Source organism: Echinococcus granulosus (assembly GCF_000524195.1).
Source record: "Echinococcus granulosus chromosome Unknown EG_S00008, whole genome shotgun sequence".
Taxonomy (NCBI): Eukaryota; Metazoa; Platyhelminthes; class Cestoda; order Cyclophyllidea; family Taeniidae; genus Echinococcus; species Echinococcus granulosus.
The window spans coordinates 766,250-793,320 of record NW_020170388.1 but is presented as its reverse complement, the minus strand read 5'-3'; the positions used below and the strand labels follow the sequence as shown (position 1 = coordinate 793,320).

The window sequence follows — 27,071 nt, the reverse complement described above, 5'->3', positions numbered from 1 at the left end:
ATGCCTCTTGCTCCATTAATCGAGCCATTCCCGGACGACAAAAAGAAGGGGGTATAGTACTTTTAGAAAATAATGAGTGTTTCTAGTTGGTTTCAATTGGAGAGTATGTGGACGACAAACAGGTAATTGAAATACATCACATTGTTGACATGATTAACAGCCCTGCGACGACAACGAGACAGAGGTTGACATAGCATCTCTAAAAGTCAGTGATGGGAAAGTATCTCCAGCTGACTTTGAGCTTCTCTCGATTATTGGCCAAGGGTCCTTTGGAAAGGTGGAAATATTATCTCTACGAGCTTATATTTTCGTAGGTTTTTCTTGTTAAGAAGATCAATGGCAAGGATAGTCAGACGGTGTACGCAATGAAAGTGTTAAAGAAGGCTGTGCTTAAAGGTTTGTTTTGTTGTGATTGCTGACTTCTTGTAGTTAAGGATCGGATGCGTTCGAAAACTGAGCGCGATATACTGGCTAGGATGAAACACCCATTTATTGTCAGCCTAAATTATGGTTCGACTAAGTTTTCATGTAATTAAGACTTTAGCTTTCCAAACCGAAGGAAAAATTTACCTCATTTTGGAATTTGTTAAGGGCGGGGATTTGTTTTCACGGCTCGCCAAGGAGGTACCTTCCTTATGTTCAAATCTGCATACAAAACTTAACCTAATATTACTTGTGTTTGTGCTGCTGTAGCTCATGTTCACGGAAGAGGACGTCATGTTTTATTTGGCTGAAATCGCCGTTGCCATTGATCATCTTCACAATCTTGGTATTGTTTACCGCGACCTCAAACCAGAAAAGTATGTTTTTTAAGCAACTCTTTCCGTTACGCTCTGTTCATGCTACAACTGGCATTTTGTCCCTCTTTTATGATCTTTAATGCCATATTTACCTAGTATCATCAGAAGTTGTTAGATACGTCTGCATAATTTGTGGGATTTTCCACTCTTTTTTATGGCACTGTGCTCTAGACACTACTTCTTAAGTAATTCAAGTCAATCCCCTTTAATATGTTTTCCACTTCAACAGCCCGAATAGATTAGCCATGCGTCACTGCGTTTTTTTTTTTCGCAAAATGAATGCAACAAGGCAGGAGTGGGAAACACATCGTTAATAACTGAAGTAAACTTGCGCGCTAGCATTATCAATTTAGAAGATATAATATGCAGGGGTGTCGATGCTTTATGTTATTACGAAACGGCCTAAGTCCAAGACCTTATAATGTATTTATAGGATGCTGATGGCAATGTTATTTCTAACCGACACTTTTCTATCAAGCAAAAGTAACTGCTGGTTTAATTATAAGCTTGGTTGTATCCTCATTCATTATATAAAGATCTTAAAGTAGACGCATGATTTACCATACGCGGCATCTTCTTTCTGACGGAAACCCTTGCCTGACGCGGACTGAAGAGACAAGAAACCTGCTAACGCCTACCGCATTAGGTTGCAACTGCCTTGCATCATCAATGCTTGTTTGTACGCGGTCATACAAAATCAAACATGTAAAAGACACACGTATAGCCTCACACCTTGTGTGCTAGAGGAGCATGTAGCATAGCGAGTGTCTAATGTAGACACCTCAGGGTATATACATCATTTCATTCATCCATCCATTCGACTACTGCTTTCATTTATCCGCCTAGTCATGTGTGCCATCTGAGTTTAGAGCTTTAATTGGCGAAGGTAAAAGAGCATACTCTTCGGCAATCCTTAATGATTGTTAGATGAGCTTTTGTTTAAAATACAGTCATTTTTTAAGGTGGTTTGATTGTACTTTAGTAGACCGTCTCAATTGTTCGACACCTATGCTTCAAATGTAATGGTGCCTCCATTTTTTGAAATAAGTGAACAAGAAATGAAGAATACCTAGGGCATTTTTTCTGTTATAAAATAAAAAAAAACACGAGGAACTTTGGGGTTCTCTACCTTCGGATGAGAACTGATGTACTTCTCACCAAGAACTTTGAATTTTAGCAGCTTATTAATAACGCTGTAGTAGATGGATTGGCCAAAACATAACATTCATTTGATAGAATTAGCCTCTAGGGCATGCTAATATGACAACCTAAACATTTTTAAAGAATCGAAAATGGCTGGGCTAGATAGTATTTTAAGAACAAATCGGCTATTCCTACCCAATTTATCGAGTTTATAGTGCTTTCTCAGAAAATCGTGTTTGAGGTGAATTCGCATAAAAAAAACCACCTTTCTATATTTTCTCTGCAACAGAAACAATAAGGAGAACTCCTCGACTTGAGTGCTGTCATATTTATTTTTCCTATATGCATACGGATTCACGAAAATCCCTTCAAGTTCATCCATACTCCAAAATGAAACACCATGTTTCGCAATCAGCCCATTTTGAGGCACCATCTTCACTCTAATCTTGGCGTGTAGGCAGCACAAAATTGCGACACGCTTTGTAGCATCCAGCTCTGATCACATATAAGGTGATGCACTTGCCATAAATTTGACTTGAGGCTTTACTCTGCTCCTGGCTGGCACCCATGTAATTGAATGTACTTTGCCAAAAACTAAATCGCATTGCGCCATCTAGGGCGGAAGCGTAAGCACTCTTCACCTTGCCCCCCTTATACTTATTAACCCTTGTTATCTTTTTTTATTTGTATACCCCATAAAGGTTATATTTTTACGTATCAGGTGTACCTTCTGCAGTCAGTTGGCAGCATCGTTTTACACCGACAGAATAGAATAACGAAATACACTGTTACTAGTCTGGATAATGCTTTTGTGCATCTTTCATGTTGCGGCGATGGATCTAAAGTCCTTTCTAATATCTAGTGAATAAACAATTGTACCCATAATTCACCTAGCATACCTTCATATTTTCTACCTCATAGAACATAGGGTTTAGGAGTCTTCAATGTATAGATTTAGTCATTTTACCCGAGATGGAAGAATTTGGAGAGCGAAATTAGGACTGAGAATTTGACAGATGCTCTATTCCCTTGGCGCGTAAAAATGTGAATAGAGCGTCCAAATACTTTGAAATTACTTAACCAACTAATTTCAGTGAAAAATGTGGTCTTCGAACATGTTCATCCACCTTATATACGATTATTGAAATCTGGGATACATTTGATTATTTTTTAATGCTTCTTTGGGGGATGATGCTGAAACGGTCATCCACTTCTAGGCGTTTATTTTTGGCAGTTACTTCTTGAATGTTCATCTCTACTTACTAAAATTTAGAAAGTTCTTGACAACACTAAATCATTTTAACATTGTAACTTCTAATAAGTTCAAATCTTAATGTCTACGTTTTGGATTCCCTCACAACACTAATTTGTGGGAAGGCCTTAATTCCTCTCATTTGTAGCGTATTTTCTGCCTATTCGCTTTTCGGTACCTATGCCTTGGTCAGGCTAACCACCACTAAAGACGTTGGTTAACCAAACTCCTTGCGAAACCGGGATTGGGATTTAAGAAGTCTCCATTTAGCCCCCACATCTTAAATTGCTACTTTTTAAGTGCAGGCGCATTTGGTTTTCGCCTGTTCATCTTTGTCTATTTGTAGTTTGTCCCTGAAGTTTCCCAATGCACACTCCCCTGTGCTTCCATGTTGAGAGTGAAACTTTATTTATTACTGAGCAGCACCTTTATCCGTCGGTTTCGATGTGCCTGAAGCCTTGCGAAATGGTGCAGTATTTCGGGATTTACTTCAAAATGTAGCTTTTTTTCGAAATGTTAAGCACTAATACGCGCACAGTAGTTTTTGCAGATTTCCATTAACTACTATGGCTTAAAAAACCCTAGCTAAAGTTTGTCATACCCCTTTTTTCTAATGATCATTAGCATTCCAGTTTAGCTTACTTTTTACCTAAAATATTATTCTTCTTTTGACAACTAGATGCTGCGTCTTAATTTCTTATAAGCTGTAATATCTTCTGAAAATACCAAGTCATTCATGTTAAAAACATTCCATTAACCCCTTGCGTTAAAACTCCCCTGCTTTTCCAAAAACTTATTTACGTTGGACCCCTTCCTAGCAATTTTTTAAAATGAGCCTGAAACAATCTAGCCTTGTTGCGGGTTTTTTATGCTCATGGCTGTTTTACATGACGCATGAATTTAGTGGAAGAACTCTGGATGACTTGTCAAATCTGTTTGCTTCTCATTAATAGTGCATTTCAGCAACTCATAATTAACCCTGTGCAACATCCGCCCACTTGTGCATGTCAGGGTAATCTAGAGGCTCCTACTCTTATGTAATTAATGCTCCAATTTTGCTTTATCCCATTTTACTGGAGTACCAGCTGCTTCAATTTATCCATCTTAAAACGCGTATTCTTTACATGGCTACCAGGTAACGACGAAAATTTGTGCTTTTTGGTAGAGCTTGCTGCGCTGATTTGTGGCAGCTTATGGGCATGCGAGTGTCCATATGTTTTCGAGACGTAGATGGGCGTTAGTTTGTGGAACCTGTCGTCTAGATTTGAATTATTCTTAAAATACGGTTCTGGCAATGAATCAACTAACGATGGATGTAATGCGTTGAGATAGGAACTCTCATTTTAGATAACGATGGAAAATCTAGTGTTACTAATGCCACTTTAAGATCACGTCAGATTAACGTGTCAGTAGCAACCTTTCGTGGTGTAAATGCTTAACACAAGTGATTGCAAAACAATTTATTAAGTGGAGGGGGAGATTTATAGAAGGGAATCTAAACATCTGCGTACCATAAGCATTAACGTATTGATAATATGCCTTTAAGACTATTAATTTGTTTTATAATTCTTTTACGTGAGTTATAAAAACGCGCTCCTTTGATTGCACTTCGACTTGCGATAGGGAAGGGTCTTCGTATCGCGGCATTTATTAGGTGAGCAGGAACACTGTTGAAAGACTCACTTATTTCCTCAACTGTATAGCGACTGTTGTTGGAATTATTTACTTTTTGATGGCCAAAGGGCATTGCGGTTGATGCATATCCACTTAATTAAACTCCAACATGTAAGAGGAAAGTACCTTTTGAAATGGGCAGGGCTGGTCAGTTAGTGGGGAAGAAGATCTAGCCCCTGCCCTTTGCGAATCTTTCCTTCGAAAGGCTAGGCTTTTTAGGATCTAAAGTCTAGAGAATGCCTTATCCTCATCCAGATATTCTCTCAAAATTACCCTGTCACTTGATGATTACAATCGTGCTTCGTCAATAAGGGATAGGCAGTTCGAAAACAAGAGCAGGGCAGAAGCGGGGGTGGATAAAGCTACTCTCTTTCCCGTAGGGATGAAATATATCACGTTACGTTAATTCCCATCAGACTCGTGTTTTTCAAGAAGGAGTTATTCGTCAGAACGGTGACTATTGGGGCACATGAATTACTTATGAAACTTTCTGAGATCGTTCATTTGTTTTAATAGAATGCGCACGAATTTATATGGCGGTAAGGATCTGCGGTAAAATCCTATTTTGTCTCTTTACCAAATTAAAGCTTTCAAACGGGATTAAGGTAATAAATTCTCTCTCTGATTGAAGAAGAACAACTGACATGTTGACATGGTGCTACTATCACTTCTTTCAATCTTGATCAAGATTGCAATAAAATTTGTTATTGCTAAGATTAAGAGATTCTTCAAGCGTTTTTTGGTTGTTCTGCTTCACAACTTTTGCACTTTTTCACTAAGCAGGAAGATTTGACGATGTCTTAGAAATAGTCAAAAGTTTCGCAAATTGTCTTAATAAAGCGTTGTCATGTTCCATATCCGGCAAATTTGCTACCATTTGAAGCAGTGTCACTGTTATCATTCAAAGGTAAATCCATTCTTTAGTCATAAATTGGGGTGAACAGATTTTTTTATTTAATTGACGTGTTTAAGTAAAATTTCATCTACTTTAGTATTCTTCTGACGGAGGAGGGGCATATTAAGTTGACAGACTTCGGCTTATCCAAGGAGGCACTCTACGACGGCTCAGATGGCTCCAAGTCCTACTCCTTTTGCGGAACTGTGGAGTACATGGCGCCTGAAATCATCACCCGTCGCGGACACGGTCCGGCTGCTGATTGGTGGAGCTTTGGTGTTCTCATGTATGAAATGCTTACTGGTACACTGCCATTTCATGCTGACTCGAAAAAGGAGACGATGTCACAGATTATGAAGTGAGTTGCCTCCTTTACCTTTATAAGATTTTCGTGGCCGTGGTTCTGCGCAATATCTCATCATTCACTAGCAGATTTTTTTTAGCGCATTCTGTAGTCTACTTATTACTTGCCTTTGGCGCAAATCATCCAAAATTCATGTGAAAAGTAATCTAGCTTTTTGACTAAAATTCCTTTGCTCTTTCTTTCGTCCAAAACTAAGCAAACAAGCTTATCATTTATTCAAGTAGCAAATCGTGAAAGATCGTTTCGGGCTTCGTGCCATTTTTGTCAACAAATAGGGCGGTCGTATGGCGAAATGGATGTGATAATATGTTTTGGGGGAATTGTACCGTCGTGTAATGCTTCATTTGAACCAAATGAATTACGTAGAACCTAAGTGACCAAATTTACCAAAAAGTAAGTACAAATAATTTCCTCTGAGTTGAGTTGTGGTTTCTCTACAGGCGAAGGGGGTTGATGAAAGCCTACAGGTTTTAACAGCCATAAGAATTTATAAACTAATCCAGCAGGCACACATTAGAGCAAAATGGAGTTATCTCAAGGGCGGAAATGCATATTTTATGTATACAAATAAGTGACAAACTTAAAACACCTTTTTCTGCATTTGTAAAATAGGGTGAAGTTATAAATTGCTGTAAGATTTCTGGGATTAATCCCCTCAAGCTGGGTTACTGTTTTACAAATACATACTTGAGATTTTAATCAACTTTAACTGCTTTAAATCCTCTTGAGATCAAATGAAACTGTATTTCTGATTGACTTAGGGACAAATTAATGTTCTAACCTTTGGGTTTGTAATCTTTTCCCCAAATTGGATTTAGTTTGTACTTTCACTCGAAGATATGACGACATTTTCATGGAGTTATTTACTTATTTAATACTGTCGTGAAGAGTACCTCCTCTTTCATTATCCACTTTCTAACGTCTACTTATTTGTGATGCCGCTTATTTGAAGCGTCTCATAAAAATTTCATTTAAAATCTGCAACACCCTTCCCTCTACTGCGGTTTTATTGTAAGCAGGATTTATTTTCCAAATCACTAACACTTCAATAGTCATTTTTTGCCAAAGATATGTAGCATTGTGAAGTCCATTTCAAAAGCGAAGTCAGTTACACGTGGTTTCACACGCTGCATTTCCGGTTAAAGGATACTTCCTACAACTGCAGAATACACAAATTACGATTTCACCAGGAGCAAATGAAATAAGTTATTCTTCAGCCGCCTTGCAATTGGTTTAAAGAATCTAGCTTAATTCATGATGGAGCTATGATTTGATGCATTGGCACAATGAAATGTTTACATTAGGATGTTATGGAAGCCTTGCAGAATCGTGTAGGCAATTGTATTTTATCCATCCCGTGAATTTCAAAGGGAAAGAGTAATGTTCAGAACGATTCATATTTTTTGCAGTAATGGTTCCCAAATCCTCACCATTTTACTTTCTTGCAGTAAGGTATTCAATAAAGCTTAATCATTCTGGGGATATAGATCAGCAGTTATTCCAGGATCATTCAACTCAAAGCTGACTTTCCTGCTTGATCATTTGACCTCTCCTTGAATGAATGCTGTAATTACGCTTGGAAAAACCCCGTTAGTGGAATTAAGCCGTCGTTTCTTTGGTAAAATGGTCTGTTTTTCAAGGTTTATGTTCATATTTCCATTTCAATTGTTCTATGACCCTGATTGATATATTGGGAAATTTTTTGCTTTGCTTTTCCACCGGGAATATTTGGCTGGTATTTTTTTTGACAAAAAGGGCTCCCTATCCCACAAGGCAACACTTGAATTGTTGGATTTGAGCTTAACTATTTGGAAAATCTTACAACATTGATGTCGGATGAATGAGAAATTTCATTTGTTTGTCAAATAACTGTTCGTTTAATCCAACGCCAAACCGGGTGGAGACTAGGAATTTTCCAATCATCTTTCGTTGCTTATCCAAAAAAGGCATTTGAGTGTATTTAAGGCAGGAAGCTAGAATGTTTTAGGATTTTCCGAGGATTTCAAGCGAAATGCCGCATTAACGGGTGGGAGACTTCACTCCACAGAGCTTAGAATTGATTTGAAAATTGTATTATTCACTTTACTTAAGCTGAGTATTTATTGCAAGTTGTCACTCGTTAATTTACGCATTTCTGGACTTAGTTCTGATAACAGATTGAAAAGGTAACGGTTTCTTATGGAAGTTTGAGTTTTTAATTGGCTGAACTACAAAGTGGGAGTATTTCTACGTGGAACACTTGGAGTTCTTATGCACCGAGTGTTTGCTAAGTTCCGTTTTACCGAAACAGCGCTTGAACTTTGTCCTCCATTACTTAAGGTCTAACATACAAGAGTGCTATATTTGACAAAATTTAAACTTTAGAAACACAGACATTAATGGCACTGATAAACTCACTTAACCCCTTTTCTTAGTCGTCAGACATAAGCAGTCCACATTGCTTGTCGTAAAAGCTGTTTTATATGCCGGTGCTCAATTGATCGCAGTAACTTAAGAATAAATCGGAAAATGCTGCCATAAAATTCATTCATCATGAATAAACTCACTTAGTTTGGAAAATACTTTTGATTAAGTCGACGTTACCAACATGATGCTTTTGGAAATCACATTTCTATTCACTATTCATAATCTTTTATTAAGTAAAAAATGTATTGGGGTTAAAAAATCACTTAAATGGGCATTACTATTGTAACTGTAGCGAAAGTAGGCGTCGGTTTAATTTGATACCGCCGTAGTTACTTTTTAAAATAATTCTAATAATGTGAATGCTATGGACAAGGTGATAAAATAGGTTTGGGCGGTTTTTTTAATAATGAAAAGGAAGAAAACTCCGGAAGCCTCCTTGAAACACTTTATTCATTAAAATATCTTAATGCTATATGATACCGTTACGATAAGGTATGGGCTTGCTACGAACTCCTCTTGCAAAATATACTACCTTCTAAGTCAAAAACCTAGCCTTAACTATCTTCCTTACTATCTCGCTTATGTCTATTTTGCATACGCTTGTTTAACACCAAGGTAAGGAGCATGACATGGCAAATTATGAGCAAGGTATCAATTTCCCCCATACCAATGTGCGGCAACCCATGAGAATGGAACATACTTTCGGACGACTAGACCTGACCGTTTCATGTTTGGTTTATATTGACTTGATATGTCTCAACCACAATTTTCATTTGACCTTCAGCAAGTGAAATATCCCGGCTACAGTCTCCCATCCACACACCCAGCGTAATCTTCTAGTGCTAAACTGGTGTCACGGAATTTCAGAATGGAGAATCATTAGAAATAGCAAATACTTTTGTTACTCCGCTTTATGAGCCTTGCAAACTAAAACCTATTTCCTCTCACAAATCGGTTAGTCAGCATACCACTGAAAACAGGTGCTTTTATGATATGCATTAAAGAATTGTAGACCAACAAGTTGGTAGTTCTGGTGCCATATTGCCCTATGTAAATGCATATGGCACGTATTTGCTTGGCCTCCTCTTCTAGTTAATGGGTTTTTTAACGAGGTTTTTCGTCATTACTTACGTTAAACAATTACATTACGGAAAGTTGCTATTGGCGGATTAGTCAGAACTTACCTCAACGTGGCAATAGTGACCTGATTTTTCACGGTTATCAAGTGCAGGAGGTCAGTCTGGATCTGATGTGTCTATCTTTAGCTCGTCACCAAAATCGCATTTTGTAAACCCATTGAAAATAGGTGGTAAATTCCACGGATACACATTATTCATATGTTATGCAAATTGAACTACGCTTTTCTGCAGCTTTGAGGCCGAGTTTGACCTGATTTGTGGAGCAGACAAGCTTAAATTACTGCCATCTAGGTCATTCGAAAGAAGGTGTAAAGAACGAAATTAAAGGAAAAAAAAGTAAGACCGCAGTACAAACCGCTGTATCCCTAGATCGACATACAGACAATCGTATTTTAAAACCCTAAATTATAATATTTTAATACATTATGCCATTTTATAAGATTTCTGGTCACCTTATAAGTGATAGTTTAGATGTTTACTAGAAATTGACAAAAATTTGTGGAGAAATCGCGGCCATATCTGTTGATGATTGTAGATATAAGCTTGGACGATTACAAAAAGGGGAATGCTACTTTAAATTAATCACTCCTTGGGGAATTAGCAATTTTGTGGCTTTTTAAAAGTTGATGACTTAATTACGCATTCTAGGAAAAATATATTTTTGCCCGTAAAATTGGTATTTTTAGATTTGCCTCAGATTGCCCTAAAAAAATTTAACAGGTTTACTAAAAGCAGTTTTTTCCTCAATTTCATTGGTTAGGCTTGTGTTTTTTGTTCGTACGAAATGTTTATTTATCCCGTTTTACTTCAACAACAACTGGTTAAAAACATTTGATTGATATACAAGGCTTTCATCATTGGCATTTGCACTTTGTTTCGCAAATTGCTTCCCACTTTCGAGTCCTTTAATAGGATGGTTTAGATACAAAAAGCTTACGAGTGTGACCTTTTAACCGGGTCACTTTGTAGCTGTAAAAGATAACGGACATGCTTTCCTCCACCGGCTCTGTACTTTCCGCTTAACCGAAATAAATGGAAGAATCACGTGCGTAGTGAGCATTTGGCATTTATTTTTACCATAGTGCCAGCGCACTGTGGTTCGTGACAAATACTAAATTTTATGGAATTTTCTTGAGTTTGGATTGCTAACAGCTCGTTATCCTTCACACACAGTACATTTTCCTTACTGATTCAAGATCTGACATAATCTTTGCCTGCATGGGTCGCCTGAATGTCCTAAAGTTTTTCACCATGTAAAGGACTCTTTAAGTGCCATATGAATTCGTTTTTTGATATAGACTTGAAAGTAACATACCACGAATGTTTGATCATGATTTAATAATTAATCTAATTTTTCCTTTCCTCGATCATTGAATGGCCGAAGTGCACCATTGAGAGGGCCTTACATTTCCAGAGTGCAAAACACCAAGAAATTCTTGAAATTTTAGAGTTCTTTTGTCGAGTACTACTAGTCTAGTTGCTTAACAATAGCTTTTGTATCCGTGATGTGAGAAGGAGATCAATTGATCGTCACCTTACCGGATCATGACCTTGGCTGCCATCGCCTTCAAGCTGAAATCAGGTATAAAACCATGCGATGCCACAAGGCCTTTCTTGGGAGCACATATTTTCTAACAGCTACTCAAAATGGACATCGCCGTTGGCGAAATATTTCATTTCTGCTAATTATGGTTATAGATGTAAATGGAAAAAAGATAAAGATTGGCCAAATATGGCAGTTACTTTCTATGGTATTATCTTCAGGATTAGTTTAGGTTAAAGTTACACATTCGACCGCGAAAATATGATTTCCTCGTTCTTTATTTATTCTAGAAAGCTTTTTTAACTCCTTTTTAAGTTGGGTTTTCGGCTGTTTTTTCCATGGCTGTCTAAACTTGGATACTTCCACTCATTTATTCGATCTCAGCGTTTAGGCAACTGAATGTCTTTTCAAACTTCGTACCTATAGATGCAAGCATTGCTCGTAGAACCGCGCATGTTTTTCTAAACGTGTATTCCCTAAATCGCTGCAATATTTTGCGATCTAGCTATCCAATGCATGAATCACCGCTGCCCATTTACATTGCTAAGGTTGTATGGTATTTCCTTGAGGTCATTTGTTCGCATTAGTCATTTTTGCAATACACATAAATCATTCTATGTTTACAAGTGTTTGCTGGGTCCCGTCCACATTTTATTGTTATTTAAAGAATAGCAGATAGTTACGCCCTATTTTGTTGACTAGCTACATAGTTCAGTTTCGATTGTAAGATGGTTCTTCTCAAGTGGAAACATAGGATTTATTTTGGTTATTTTGACGTTGTTGGCAGAATTTGTTCTCATGCGTGCACTGGACTTCTACCACGATGTCCAATGTCACTCAAATTTCGCAATCACCGCCCCCTCCCCCCAAAGCTTCCGATTAGCCCGAGTTTCTATTTTAAAATCTCAAATTGTGCAAAAATTTGTATTAATTTTTTATATGTCCCGTTCGAGTTGAATACCGAGGGACATGCTTTCTACTTCATAAAGGGATTCTTCTGATAAAACCAACTGACTTTATGGTTTTTACGTAGGTTAATTTTGCTAAAACCCAAACAAGTAATAAGAAAGTAAATTTAGTCGCTTAGTTTTAATACATTCAGCTGTCTTTTCTGCGATGTATTCGTTAATAACTGTAGATCTCTGCAATGCTAACATAATGAAAAGGTATTAATTTTAATGAGAAATGACTTGTAATACCTGAAATTAGAAGGGTAGGATTCGAATGATGGCTGTCAAACCTGGATGAAGAATGCCCTTTCCCCAAGTGTGAAACCGAGTAACTGGTGCTGATACTTTGTTCACGAAATGCCTTCAGTTTTTCTCAAAAAACTTTCATTTAGCCAATATGTCAAACCGTTTTACTAGTTTTTACCAAGAAAAAGTTGTTACGTCAACTTTGTTCTTCTAATGCAACTACTATTTTAGGCAGAAAATAGAGGCGGGTTTAGTGTGAATCCTAAACTCAGGCCATGCGGGATCACTTGGTAGCAAAAAATTCTGAGCTTTTGAATTCCTTTTATCTGATTTCTTGGTTTCTTTCCATGCGTTTCTGATTTTACTTTGTATTTTTGGATTGAAAAGCGACGTCAGATCTAACAAGATACATTACTATGGAAGGGAACTTGTTATGAAGGTAGTAAAAGTTGAGAGACTCAAGATATTGTAAAATTGCTGCTGAATTTCCAGCACGATTATAATCATGATGTTTTCTTTGCAAAAAGCTGTACGTTTATGTGATGAGAAATTTAAATTGATTACAGTTAATCACAAATGATTAAAACAGGACGGCTTTTGCTTTGCCTAGATCAGCACGTCATTTATGAATATCGAGCGTGCGTTGTCACATTATTTATGAGACAGTTTATGAGCTAACAGTTGTATATCATATTCTGAAGCCTTTGTTCCAAAATGGACTTTAACATCCGTGAACAAGAGATGCCGCCTCCGCAGATGCGGCATGTTTTATAAATAGTAGGCATGCCGGTCTAGACAGCCTGGAGATCAAGATAACAGATCACGGGGTTAGCGCGTGCTTGCAACAAGGTGTGGTGATGAAAGCGGTTTCCCACGTGTGAGATCGTAAAGACCAACCCCACCGGCATCAGCAGAAAACTCCGGAAACGGTATGGCTGTAGGTTGTTAGCCGCCTAGTAGTAGGAGGGTTTGACGGTATTGGCATTTCAGAGACGGGAAGCCAATGGTGATACCTGCTGTAGCTCCGTTAGGGTTTTAGTTTGTAATCAGTAAATGCAAGATAACCACGCATGAACGTTTGAAATCTCGAACAGCTAACACATTTTAGTGAGCTAGACAATCGAAGTGAAAGAGACAGGATTTTTTTCATTTTGAAGCTGTCAAAGTATTACTTTAATGGTGGGATGAGTGTACTTGTGAATTTGTGGCCTACGTAAATGGCAAAGTAAATAGTTCATACTCCTCAAAATCTGTAAACTCCAAAGTTCGAGTCTAGCACACTTCTTGTAGGATCAGCTTCAATACGAAGTGGCGAAATGCAGAAAAATGTGCAAATAAAATTTCATTTCAGCATTGTTTTCTGGATTAGGTGTTGTCAAAGAGCTTCCTTACGCTCCATGCACATCGCCTTGTAACTTTACCTTCCATTAACGGCTTACGAATTTTACTTATCAAGTTGTGTGAAAAAAAAAGGATATTTGAGTGCTGAAATACCTCTTAGTGATACATATGACTGCTTTTTTATCTTTTACTGGTGTGCGGGTCCACTGGCCTCCAGTGCAAGCTACAATTGGCATAATTCAATTTCATCCACCCGAAGCCGACAATTGAAAGTGATATGCTTGTCTATGAGACATGCTCCATTGACGTTAACTAAAAAGGTCATCTAGTATTTACAGAATTTTTCTTTTCTACTGCTACTTAGATTCTTAGCAAATGATTTTCTTGGACCAAGCATTCATGAATTAGTGCGATTCACGTTGCACTTTTGTGCTGATTTTTGTGCACGTCGTTATCACCGAACCATCTGTGTGTCAACATCTCAAATAGGCGCTCTCATTTTTTGTAACCAAAATAAGCCGTCATCTTTTCAACCGTTTTTTTTATTTGTATGCTGTTTTTTATTCATTTAGAGCAAAGCTTGAAATGCCCCAAATGCTGAGCCCTGGAGCACAGAGTCTCTTGCGACACCTTTTCAAAAGAACACCATCCAATCGTCTGGGTGAGTTACCAGTGAGCATTATTTGCTACTTCTCTCTGATGTTTAAATGTAAATCCCTTCGAATGCTGATGCTATCTGAAGGTACTTTTGGGGTGGTGGAATCGCACTTTAAAATAAACACAATATTCTGCTTTTCTTTTTAGTTTATTTAACTCTACTTTAGGGACATTTACCTTTGTTTGTTTGTTTTCTATTTGGTGCTAACTGATGGATAAAAATATACTTCCTTAAAGTGCAACAGAAAGTTTTTGTCCGCCTTTTTGCTTCCAATTATACGTTTTTTTAAAAACTTTTACCTCAAAAGTCCTCCATGATGTCAATTTCTGACAGTGCTTGAAGTTTGATGCATAGTGTGTGTGTGTGTGGGGGGGTTCGGATCGTACTGTCAGCGAAAATAAACTCCGAAATTGATGTATTTTGTATTTTGTCAAATGATACTGTTGAGCTGCTAGAGATTGTGATATAGTGCGTTGCAATGAAAGATAGACTCCGAGTGATATAAAGGATTATGATTATAAAGCAAATAAAAATTAGCCGCTTCCCATCACAGTAATTTTCGCCCATTAATGCTGCAACGCGGTGACGATCTGTGAAAATATGCCGAATTTGTGGCTTAATGCCTCATTGCTATTGCTCCGCATCACTTCTCCTGCCCACAAAAGGGAGTTTCCGATTCCGCCACCCTTTTTTACTTTATGGCTACAGAGTTTTCGATTGTGGTTTGACACTCTTTATTATTTGCTGGGTTTTAGTGATGCAAAACATTTCGTTCTATTCTGAGGGAACTTTGCCACTTTGTAGTTGTTTTAGGAATCATTAAAACTGGCATAAGTGGAAAATATTTTCGAAGCATTTATGTTGATAGACCTATTTCAAACCCTATTAATGAATTTTCTGGATGGAAAAATCGAATTCAGATTAGTTGGGGATAATGAAAAGATCTTGTGGACTGCAAGAACATTTTAAGACCACAACAGCATTCGTAATTTTTTTGATTAAGAAGAATCCATATAAGGGATTTATTCCTTTTGGTGGCAAATTCTTCTGTATAAAATCCCGTTACTGTAATCTCCCCTATTCACCCCCAAGATGTGGAAACGGAAATTCTCACCTTGGATTAGCCTCACCACATCTTCTAGCACACAGATTTTGAAGAGCTGAAGGTATTAACTTTGGTCAAATTATCATTTCCAGTCAAAAACAAATTGAAATAGACAATATAACTCATTCTAGTGATGTGAAGCATCTTATTTTCTTTAATGCTTTATTTTAACCAGCCTTGAGTGATCAAAGCATATCCGTCTGTTATTACAAACATCAAATAGGATGCTTTCTTCCAGCACAACTTTTTCGGATGAATAGGAACAAATAATCTCTTGCAGTCCTCTCCGCTCCGCTGTTACAGGATGCAATATTTTTAGTTTTGACGCTATAGATGTTGGGAGGCATTCAGCTAGTCAGATTTTCCTCTGCCCAAGACAAAAGCCAGGATTTTTAGCACTTTTTGGATTCTTAATTTCCTTTTCAAGAAACATTTTAATGCTTTTGTGTTTAATTCTAGTGATCTTGGTCGGAGCTTTTGAAACCATATATGAACTAAAATGAAAGCAAGAATTCTGGCTTCCTTTTAAAAAAGAATAAATTGAAATCTTTTGAAATTCAAAGAGTGTTCTAAAAGCCGGATTTTTGATTAAATCGAACCTTACAAGTTTTGGCTGTGATTTTTAAATTTAATATTAATATTTAAACAAATTCAATTGACTTCACAACCGTTATAAATGCTCAATCTTCTTATATCTGGCTCTGATTAATTTGCCTCCAGATAAATTTTGACCCCTTAATCACCAAATGTGACCCAATTTGTCAAGATTTTCAACTAAATGATTTTAGAATCGTATTTTTAAGTACAATTGTTTACTAATGCATCGCTCTACCCAACGACTGTTTGACAAATGTTTAGTTCTTGCAAACCCATATTTCCCAGAAACAAACTCGTAAATCTGAACAATTGTTCTGTGAATGTGAATTATGCTCTTGGGCATTGTGCTTTCATGAAATTACATAAAGACTGGGTGTTTCATGCGCCTTTAGTCTTCCCAACGGTGTGGCTAGGGGGCTCTTTCTTCTACTTGGTTTACTTACTGCAATCTACCCGCTATTATATACACTTCCTTTCTTTTATGCGCTAAGGATTTATAAAAGTAAAAAGGTGGTTGTGGTGAGATGGATCTGGTGTTGCTGGGACCATCAAAACAATTGATAAATCAGCTTGTTGAGTTCAAAAGAAATCGACCCAAAAAGAATTCGAGATTATAAATAGGTTTCCGTTCTCTTATTTCGACATCTCAGTCCAGTTTTGTATGCGAAATACGTTACATCAGCAGAACTTTCTTTTAAAAGTGGTGGGATGCGCTGTCTATGCTTGACAGGGGACACATAGGCTACTTCAAAACCCTTTCGAAGTCCCATCCTCTACTCTGTGATTTGTAAGATTAAAATGCAAACACGTGGGGGTGCGGAAGTGCATTAAATAAATCAGTTTCAACAAATGCAGCTGCTTTTGCGCCAAATGAAAGTAAATGTGCTTCAATGTTTCTGCAAATGACTATCACATTTAGCGCCATTCTACAAAACTTAGCCTTACTTTTGGCCCATTAGAAAAAGATCAATGATTGTATTTTCTACAGGATACGGACCAGACGGATTCCAAAAGTTGCAAGCCCATGAATTTTTCCTACCGATAAACTGGCCAGATCTTGTTGACCTTAAGATCACTCCACCGTTCAAGCCCACCTGCATGCTGGACAACCTGGCATTCAATTTCGACAAGGAATACACCAACAGGACACCAAAAGGTCTCTTGCATAGTGCTTATGAAAGAAATATTTCGGGTTTTCCAATCTTAAATTCTTTATTTATTCCTTTATAGATTCACCAGCATCGCCGCCTAGTGCTTCAGCTCATGAACTCTTTCGTGGCTTCAGCTACGTGGCTCCATTCCTCATGGACAGGCAGCCAGATGGAATTCAATTCCGTCACACTGATGTGTGTAAGTAGATGCCTTTAGATATTACTTAAATCGAATCCACTCTCAGTCAGATATATTACAAATTTAGAAATCCTTTTGGAACATTTTTAGGCTTGTACTATACCATCTGCTTGATTTACATTTGAAAATATAAGTGACAGCGGTCTTGCATCAAGGCTTTAGATATAGCAGTGTTTACGGCTAAGTCCCGTCATTATTGTCACTTTTGAGTGACGAAAATTTGCATTTGCCTTTTATTACACTACTTTAAGCCAGTAGCGAAGTACTCGAATTCATAATGTGATGTAACAACGTAAGAAACAATGCGAAAACTCAAAGTCTGCGTCTCATGTTTCTCCGTGGGAGAAGTAATAAATGATTTATTTACTCGCTTAACCTTAAACCTACTCCATCAGCGATTTTATCGTGAAGTTGTGGTTCCTTTAGTTAGGCCACTAGACTACCCTTTTGAAATTTAACATGAGGCCATTGGTTTTAGTTCTCGGGATACATTCTTTGCCGCAATTCACGGTGAATCCATAAAAGCCGGATCGTCTACTAAGTTTTTAGTAAAATATGAGCAAAATATATTGTTACAATATTTGTGTGACTTAGTTAAATGTCATTGCTGTAAAAGAACGCGCTTTATAGCGGCATTGGAAATCCAAAAAAATGCTTTTGACTTGATCAGTTATCTGTGTTGAACAAACACACGAATGAGCTCTTATCCATCGAAATAAGTAATAATGAGAGGGCTTTCTATTGTGAGGTTACTCATAAATCCACGCGTCTCGCTTTACCAAACAACCTGCAATTATCCCGATCCTATAGGGAGGGGGGGCTTTTAAATCAAATTAGGGTCTTTGACCTTGTCAAAGAAAAGGTTGAGTTCCAAATTGTGGGTGATGCAGTTATGTTCCTACACACGCAGTCCACCCCAACATATTACCGTGGCGCTTAACTAATGCGTGCAAAGCTTTGACATGGAACAGTTTTTTAGTGCAGCTGAACTATTTTTGGACAGCCCGCTTTGCTGTTTTGATGGCTAGTGTACGCCAAGCTATCGAAATAGCAAATGTTTGCAAATGATTGTGTTCGCAGTCGCCGTGAAAAGACTCGTCCCTTATTTAATTTCACGACAGGCTATGCGTCGACCAGGATTAAGTGTTCAATGTGCTGAATTTGGTATCCACGGCGATAAATGTCAAGGCTGTGCATTACGAGTGGAACCATCAGGGCCGGCTCATTAGTAGGCGACGCACGCCAGTCTGAAACGTGTCTCAGTCACATGACACTGTAGATGAGCATCCTATCATCGTGCTGTGCTGAAATTTTTATGGTGATGCAATTATGCGTAGGCGTTGCACCTTCATTCACAAGAAAATCCTTTTGCCACTGTACCCATCCCCATGCACACACTACCACTGTTGACTGCAGGGTACTACTAGCAGGTTTAACACAATGCTGCTTTCCTTTTTTAAATCAAGGTGTATTTATTAATTCCCTTCCCTTTAGGCCCTAAGGCCCGGTTCAGCTCCAATTTGAAGCGCATTAGCGGTGTTAAGTTCAAGGAATTTCTTGGCGACTACCAAATTCTGGAGGAGATTGGGAAGGGATCTTATTCCACAGCTTACAAATGCAAACAAATCTCGACTGGTAATACATTTGCTGTTAAGGTAAGAGACTATTTTCACTTAGTTTTGTCTTCTAAATTAAATACCTATGATTATTGGGATTCGAACTAATTTTTTTGTCTACGTTTGCAGTCGTAGTGCTGCAGTTATTTTTCAGGCTACTCACTTATTTGTGCTTGATGTTCTAGCAATAGTATGGTTGTAAGATAGCATGTTATGCTTTTTGAAGTCAATTTTTATTACTGTTGAAGATTCTACGTATTTCTCGTGATAGGAACCAGGGAATTTTTCCGGGGGGCTCCTTTATGGGAATTTTAAATTGAATGCGAATGCCCGCTCTCGAATACTTGATCCATTTTGTAGCTGGCTCAAATTACAGACGGTACCACTTCCGGTTTTCAGCACGCTAAAAGTCCGATTCTTTTACCTACTCAGTCCTGTTGATTTAGTCCCAGAATGTCTGAATCAGAAATAACTTATTCATGCTTATAAAACTTGACCTTTTCTAGTATCTGTTGATGTTAAAATGAGGGTAAACGTCTGGACCCAAGCGTATTTACATAGAGATCCAATTGAAAGATAAAGCAACTCCTACTTCAAGGTTTTTTCAGCTTGACTAAGTTGATAATAATTATATCACCTAAACGCGCTGCATCATTTGAACGTAAGATTAGTAAGCTTTTTCAAAGGCTTATGGCAGTTAATGCCACGAATTCTGTTACAAATTCTCTGTTACTTTACTTCATTGTTAACATTGCATCTTTTACCTGGTGAAATTTGAATTCTAAAGTGGGTGGTTAAATGTGTAGCAAAAAACCAGTCAATGCATGGTGGGCTGACTTCAGATAGGGGGGAATTGATAATATTTTTTACAAATCTCACTCATTTTCAGTTATTACTTGCTTATCACATTTATACTGTTAATATCTTGACATAATGAATGCCTTAAGCACTTTCTGTGTATTTGGATATCTTAACAAGATAAGGCTATATCTGAGTGCATTCTTTAATGAAATATCCCGAGTTCTGATTAAACCCTAATATTTTGTTTTATCGGCACATAATAAAGACTTTTTATGAGCTTTTTATCAATCCTGTGCTGGTGCAGAGGTTTTTTATTTCATGACAAAAAAACATTTTTATTTTTCTTAAGTGCTAGCTTGATGCTTTTTTAACTCGTTCAGTTACCTTCTTTACGCCGTTGCCTGTTCCAGTTTTGAAGAGGCAGGCGCTGTAACTGTTTAGAATGATCTAACAGTGTGTGGGTACGCTCCTCTCAAGGGCTTACTGTAAATACCTCCGGACACACAATTCTCTGCGGATCATTCGTTGCTAAATAAATAGGTGCTGAGTTGTTTTCTTGTCTGCAGATTATCGACGAAATGATGCATGATCCAACGGAGGAGGTTCAAATCCTTCTGCGGTTCAAAGGTGTGCCTAATATCGTTACCCTTCGAGATGTAAGCTCCCTGCTTCACCACATTTAATATTTCAAGATATTACTGAAATCTCTCAAAGGCATTCGTGTTAAAATGAACTTTCTGGTCTCGCTTCAAATTCAACATAAATTTATCTTAAAAGCGGGAATGAGAGCCTTAGAATTGATTTGAGACATCCTGATGGAATATAAAAAAATGATATTAGATGAAACCTTTTCCGAAACTTTTCATTGACTATTGGAAAATAAGCTGAGTGTCGTTTTTTTCCGAACTCAGGAAATAGCGATAGCTATATTTACTGAATCACCCACTTATCCAAATATTCAAGTAGAAAATTTCATCTAAAATTAGTTATGCCAAAAAAATTTTACGTGACATAAGTAATTTGCAACAATTTTGCACTTGTCTAGAGCATTTCTCATCTCCATTGAAATCTTACACAAAATGATGCAAAACTTCTCATTAGTCTACCTTCGTATCAACAATAATCTTCCATTTCTAATTCATGGTAGTATCTGTGCTAGTTGCCCCATTCTAATTCATTGTCCTTTAATTATTTGTCAAATTATATTTAATTTTACATTAATTGCTTGCGGGCTCAGTCGTCCTCGTGAAAGTGGGAAGGTACGTCAATGCAGAATAATAGTTTATCAGCAATGTAGAGGAAAAGTGCAAGGCACTAGAAGTGAACGGATGTTTGTACCACCAGGATGGTGGTGGAATCCGCAGGAGATATATGTAAGCAATTGTCGTTTTGCTGCGGTGCAGTACAGAATGAAAAGGATGATTCCTGAATATTCAAAAATAATAGAACATTGCCAAACTGAAAATACCGTTGGATTCCCTTTGTACAAAGGTTGGAGTATCATAGATGGACGAAGGGAAACTTGACTACAGATAATGAGGTAACGTTTAAATGGATGATAAATAACATATTGACAAGTTATTTAAAGAGTGAACCTACTGCTTATCTTCAATGCCTGGTTAAGTCAAAAAGTATTCGTTTTATACCTAATGTACTGTTATGGTATAATGGGACTACTTTGCGGGAATATTCACATACTCAAGTATCTTAGCAGCTGAACACATTGAAAGCACCGACATAACTTGTTTTGGTTGCTTATTTTTTTAAAAAATCCATTTGCTGAAGGCTTTTTTTTCGTTTGTACCTAGATTAATAATTACCCTTTCTCCATCTACGACAGGGCTATCTCGAAAATTTACTCGAATCCTAGTAACTAAAGGCGGATTTTCTAACTCATTGTAAATTATTAAGATAAACTTGAATAAAACTCTTGGTTCTTTAAAAAGTGGGGAGTTTATGAAGCTTTATTTTAGAATATAGGAAGTCACTCTTTGCAATATCTATTATTGAGTAAGGAAAAGTACTTTCTGGCTTTGGATTCTATAATTGCATCAGTCGTTTTGCCTATGCCCTGATAAAATTAGCCGTTTTATGCTGCTAAATTGGTAAAGAGCATCCTTTTCAATACGAACGTCCTTTATTTTTTTAAATTTTGGTTTGAGACTCATGCGAATGTCCATTTGAAGACACTGTCGTGTAGCAAAATCTACGACATCCATGCGGAAAATGCGCTATAAGCACATTTCCTTTCAGCAAAAATGTATCAACTTGAGAACTTTTAATCATGTATGTGGATGGGCTTAAATTCTTCTATCTCTCTTCTCTATTTTGGGTTTCTTCCAAAAGATTTTCTAATAGATAAATTACATTTCCAGAAATGAGAAATTTCGTCCCCGATTTTATCGTTGGCTTTCCGTAAGTATAATATGTAGGGCTCCTAGTTTTTTTTTCCGAAGCCGTAATAAATCCAACCGATGAAGAAGAAAGGTTAATTGTAGGCTCATAGAAGGGCTTCAAGGCTATAGACCTAGCCTTGTGGCAATGAGTTAAAAAGGGTGCGGAATTTAGTGCACATTTAAAAATACTTGATTTTTACGTACCCTTCTTTTACCTTTAAGCGGCGTTCTTGGCCTTATCCTAGGTGAATTTTTTTGCTGACAACCTATTTGCGACTTTAAAATGCACCTACGAGGTAGAAATGGTATCCATTAAGTTTCATGCTCCCTCGTCTGTGATGTGCTTCACCTGTCTTATCCGATCCTTAGTCTTTTGTAAACTGCGTTAGAGGATGGTTTGCCAATTTCGTTCCACTAAAGACTAGATGAAGTCTCCCAACGAAAGTGTGTCATATTGCTGGTAGACTTTTACCGGAGCGTTTTTTTAGAAGCAAATTCATTCAGCAAAATATCAACTTTAAAATATCGGTACGAATCTAATGTTCCGCGTCTTCTACCTTGTCAGTTTGTTACAATGTCAGTACCGTTCAGCCTCCTCCCCGTCTTATCTATCCGTCATTCAGTTGCTAAGGTCACTGAGAAGATATCTTTTGTTCACATTATTTTTGCGTCCGCATAGGCACCTGGAGCGTCTCCGTAGTGAGGTATCAAATCAGTTAGATTTGGTGTCGCTTTAGTTATCTCTCTTCTTGCAGAACACGAGACTGGAGTGATTGGCACAGTGGAAATGGGTTAAATAACCCTTCGTTTCTGTCCATTGGGAGATTTCGGGCATATACACTAGATGCATTTCTTTTATACCGTTTGACACATACAATTAGCCAACGAAATTGGGGTCGTTCTTTACTTGGATTACGTTTGCTTACGGCTGCCATTGATGTGACGCTCCCGTTTTTCTCCAACTCTGTAATGAAGCATACCAAAGTAAAAGAAATGTTCATTATTAGTCTAAGTGGGGTTGCAGGGTTATGGACGTAACTGGAAGGCCATGTCACAAAGACAGAAATGCAACCCAAGGATATTGAAGACACTGTGCAGTGTACTTGACGCTTAAATAAGTATCAGTCAACTAATTTTTTTTAAGAACGCATCTAAATTGTGTCATCTTTTTGTAGTACTCGGGTAACTAAAGCCATTTTATTTCTGAATGGGAAATAAATAAAATTTTATTTTTTTCAAAGTTCAAAGTAATGAATTGTTCTAAAAGAGCGCTTTGGAAAGGACCAATCCTTCCCTCATCCAGAAATAATCCAATTTTATTTTCCTCTAGTCTCTCCGAAGAGAAAGGTATGTAAGTAGAAAGTTGCGGAAGCACTTGATCCCTTATGCTTAACGAACTGTCAAGATGTATGTTTAACTAAATACCTTTGCAGCGAGGATGTAGATTGAATACTAGTTATCCAAAAGTTGAGAATTTAACTGAAACATATTTTTGAACCGGTTTTATCCTCTTTTTTTATGAATGTCAATTTCTCTCCTGTTTTTAGGTCTATGAGTGTAGTGGCAAAGTCTATCTTGTGACGGACTACCTCTCCGGTGGGGAATTATTTGACAAGATTATGCGTCAGAAGTTCTTCTCCGAGAAGGAGGCCAGTTCCGTTGTGGAAGTTCTTGCTCGAACTCTTGACATTCTTCATAAACAGATGGTGCGTTGGGTTGTTGCTTTTTTGGGACCCTAACTCCGGCAATCAATTCATCCACGTTTTTTTTCCATTTTAGGTAGTTCACCGTGACTTAAAACCGTCAAACATCCTCTATTCAGATTCAATGTGTTCTCCGGAAAGCATCTGCATCTGTGATTTTGGTTTTGCTAAGCAATTGAGAGCAGAAAACGGTTTACTAATGACGCCCTGCTATACCGCTCAATTCGCAGCTCCCGAGGTATGTTTTTTTGTTAAAAAGTAATCTACTCATAACAATTTAGTATATTTTCCGTTGTTGGCTTTTCACAGGTTCTGAAAATGCAGGGCTATCATATGGCCTGTGATATTTGGAGTTTGGGGATTATTTTGTATACAATGCTCACAGGTCGAATTCCCTTTGCAACTGGTCCAAATGATCCTCCTGAAGTGATTCTTCGACGGATTGAATTGGGTCCACCGCAGCTTACAGATTCATGTTGGAGCTCAATATCGGATGCTGCAAAGGTGAGACAAAATTGCGACTTTTCTCGTTCTTTCTTTCATGCAGCTGCCTAATCCAATGTCAAGTTACATCTGCTTTTGAACAATCATGTCTAATTTGGTGCTTTTTTGAAACAAATCTTAGCATTTGGTTCTCAGTATGCTCAACGTTGATCCAAAGAAGCGACCTACGGCCTCTGAAATTCTGAGAGATCCTTGGATCAAAAATCGAACCCTCCTTCCAGCTCATCCATCCTACTCCCTTCAACTGCCGGATGCTCAGACTGTCAAGGTGAGATGGAATTGTGATTTTAATGAGGGATTTGTAGTGGTTTCACTTAACTTCGAGCTAAGGGAGCAAATTATTTGTGGATTCTTTTAAACATTGTCCAGCTGTGGGACCCAGGTTGCCTACTAAATGTTCATTGGTCTATTTATACTGTTTTGCGTTTACTGAAAAGTATTTTTGTTATAAATGACAATGACCAGTCGATCTTATGTCTCAAGAGTGACTAGCCAATTAATAGAGGGTGGAAGGCCTAAGTGATCAAGATTATGCTTTAGGCAGATGACTTACCTTCTTCGGGATAGTGCCAACTGCTGACAGAGGATAATCACTACTGCTAAAGTGCATAAAAAATCGCGAGTCAAGCAAAGGGAATTCCCCAGAAAAGTCAGATGGTGTGTTTGGAGGTGAATTCAACCTAAGAATAGTTTCTACGAGATTATTTTGCATTTTGACGTAAAACTTCCTCCCTGAGGACTATGAGCGGCTCAATTTTAAATGATGTCACATTTTGACACTAACCATAAATGTGCGGAACCCACACTCACCTTTTTACACGGATCACCAAATCAACATAACTACCTAAAAAGTTTACCACGTGTTCTATTCCATATGATTTTTTTCTCAAAAGTTCAAAGTAGCACGATCTTCCTAAACTTTTGAACAGCCTGTTAGTTAAGATTCCCTACTTACTGATTAGTAAAGTTACAATTCATTTTTAGACAAATGAATTTTGTTATTCCACTGCCTAGTTTACGATTCGTTATTATGACAAGTTGGCATTAGTTTGTCCCAATAATTTTAAGTCATGGAAACTATGTGGAACAATAGGGGGATTCCAGTCAAGTTTGAACAAATAATATCAAACCAAAGTTGGAACCCTCAACTACTTACCTTTCTTCAATACTTGGATTGTTCTGACCTCGCAAAACACTTCTTAATCATGTAACGATATCCATAAATTCAAAACTCGTGTAAAATAGTATAAGACCGTAAAAGATATTACCGGACGATATTAATGAAACATAAGAGACTAAACAATACTTTATTTGAGATTTCATACCTAGTGCCACTTGTAACACAAGCATCCATGCTTAACTGATCTAGTATATATGCATCACTATAAAAAACATTAGCTTAATTATATGAATTAAGCACTTTATTGTCCCAAGCCTAATGAAACTACTTTAGTTACTAATTCAAAGTCAGCATCAATCCACTTTTATTTATTTAGTCTTTGTTTTTCTTTGGAAAGGCTACTGTGGTGGGATTTTTTAAAGCCCTGAAAACAAGCCCTCGGACTGAGTTGGAGCCTGTGGGAGCATCTTTCTTGGCCCAGCGACGAGGACGGCAGAAACCCACCACTGCATCCGCTGCCGGCAACTAGTTCTGGTCTGAACACAAAAAGAAGAAATGAAACTATCCTCTAATTTTCTGATCTTCTTCTGTCTGTGATGAAGCCTGAAACGTTTACAGCATCTCCTTTTTGGATATATATTTTGCACTAATACCACAGTTACTTGAACTCCAACTGATCTGCTTCATGTTCGAGGAGGCGATTGGCTAGAGTTTACTGTTTTCTATGTTTTTGTATTGAGAGAATAGATGTATTGATGGGCTAAAAATTCTTGCTCTAATTCATCATAACCCAGATGCAATATTCTCCCGACTGTAAGATATTTTGAAAAAGTAAGTCTATCACGTGATCTTGAAAATGAATACAATCAATTGTTGTTAAAAATAATTGAAATCAACCGTAAAGCCGTGATTTAGCATTGTCTGAAGAAATTTTTGGGATCTACAAAAATAACCGGGACTGAAACATGAAAGGTGGGAGTAAACACAAATAGTGAGAGGTGAAGCAGTAGCAAAATTTTGTACCAATCTATAGTAAGCCGGCTACACATGATTCTGGTGGCAGGAGATGTGCTTCAAACCCTACTCTCAGGGTAAGCATGATTGCGATTTGGAACCTAACGTTTGTTGACGATAAATGCATACATTTAACTTCAAATGTGCGATAGTCTAGCATGAGTTAGAATACCTATAGGTCAGTGGTTAATGAAAATGATAATATGGGTTCCTGATTTTGCATCTCCTATCTAGTATTATTTCCAAAGTTTATTAAATTTATAGAAGAATTCGAGAACCCTAAAAATTCCCTCCGATAAGCGGAATACATCAGAAAATTCACAAAATGCACTAGTACTTACTTTGTGGGCGGAACAGAATTACATATATTTCACTGAAAAATTTAACGTTACTCCGCAAAGCTTCGTGACTGTCCGTCCATGAAATTTGTGTTAATAGATAATCATCTCTTTTG

At 37.6% G+C, this 27,071-nt stretch overlaps 1 protein-coding gene across 1 annotated transcript; it reads left to right on the top strand. All coding sequences in view use genetic code 11, as the record gives it.

Moving 5' to 3' along the window:
• EGR_01966 (Ribosomal protein S6 kinase alpha-3) lies at positions 1-26,132 on the top strand (the record flags this gene model as incomplete). The annotated part of the gene is made up of 18 exons (XM_024491215.1): positions 1-51; positions 87-122; positions 161-277; positions 315-396; positions 430-510; positions 545-624; positions 694-800; positions 5,862-6,122; positions 14,326-14,414; positions 17,102-17,305; positions 17,344-17,463; positions 18,958-19,118; positions 20,447-20,536; positions 23,824-23,982; positions 24,056-24,217; positions 24,289-24,483; positions 24,605-24,751; positions 26,001-26,132. 18 exons carry the CDS (start codon positions 1-3, stop codon positions 26,130-26,132), a joined length of 2,274 nt encoding a protein of 757 aa, XP_024354358.1.
• Positions 26,133-27,071: the final 939 nt, after the last annotated feature.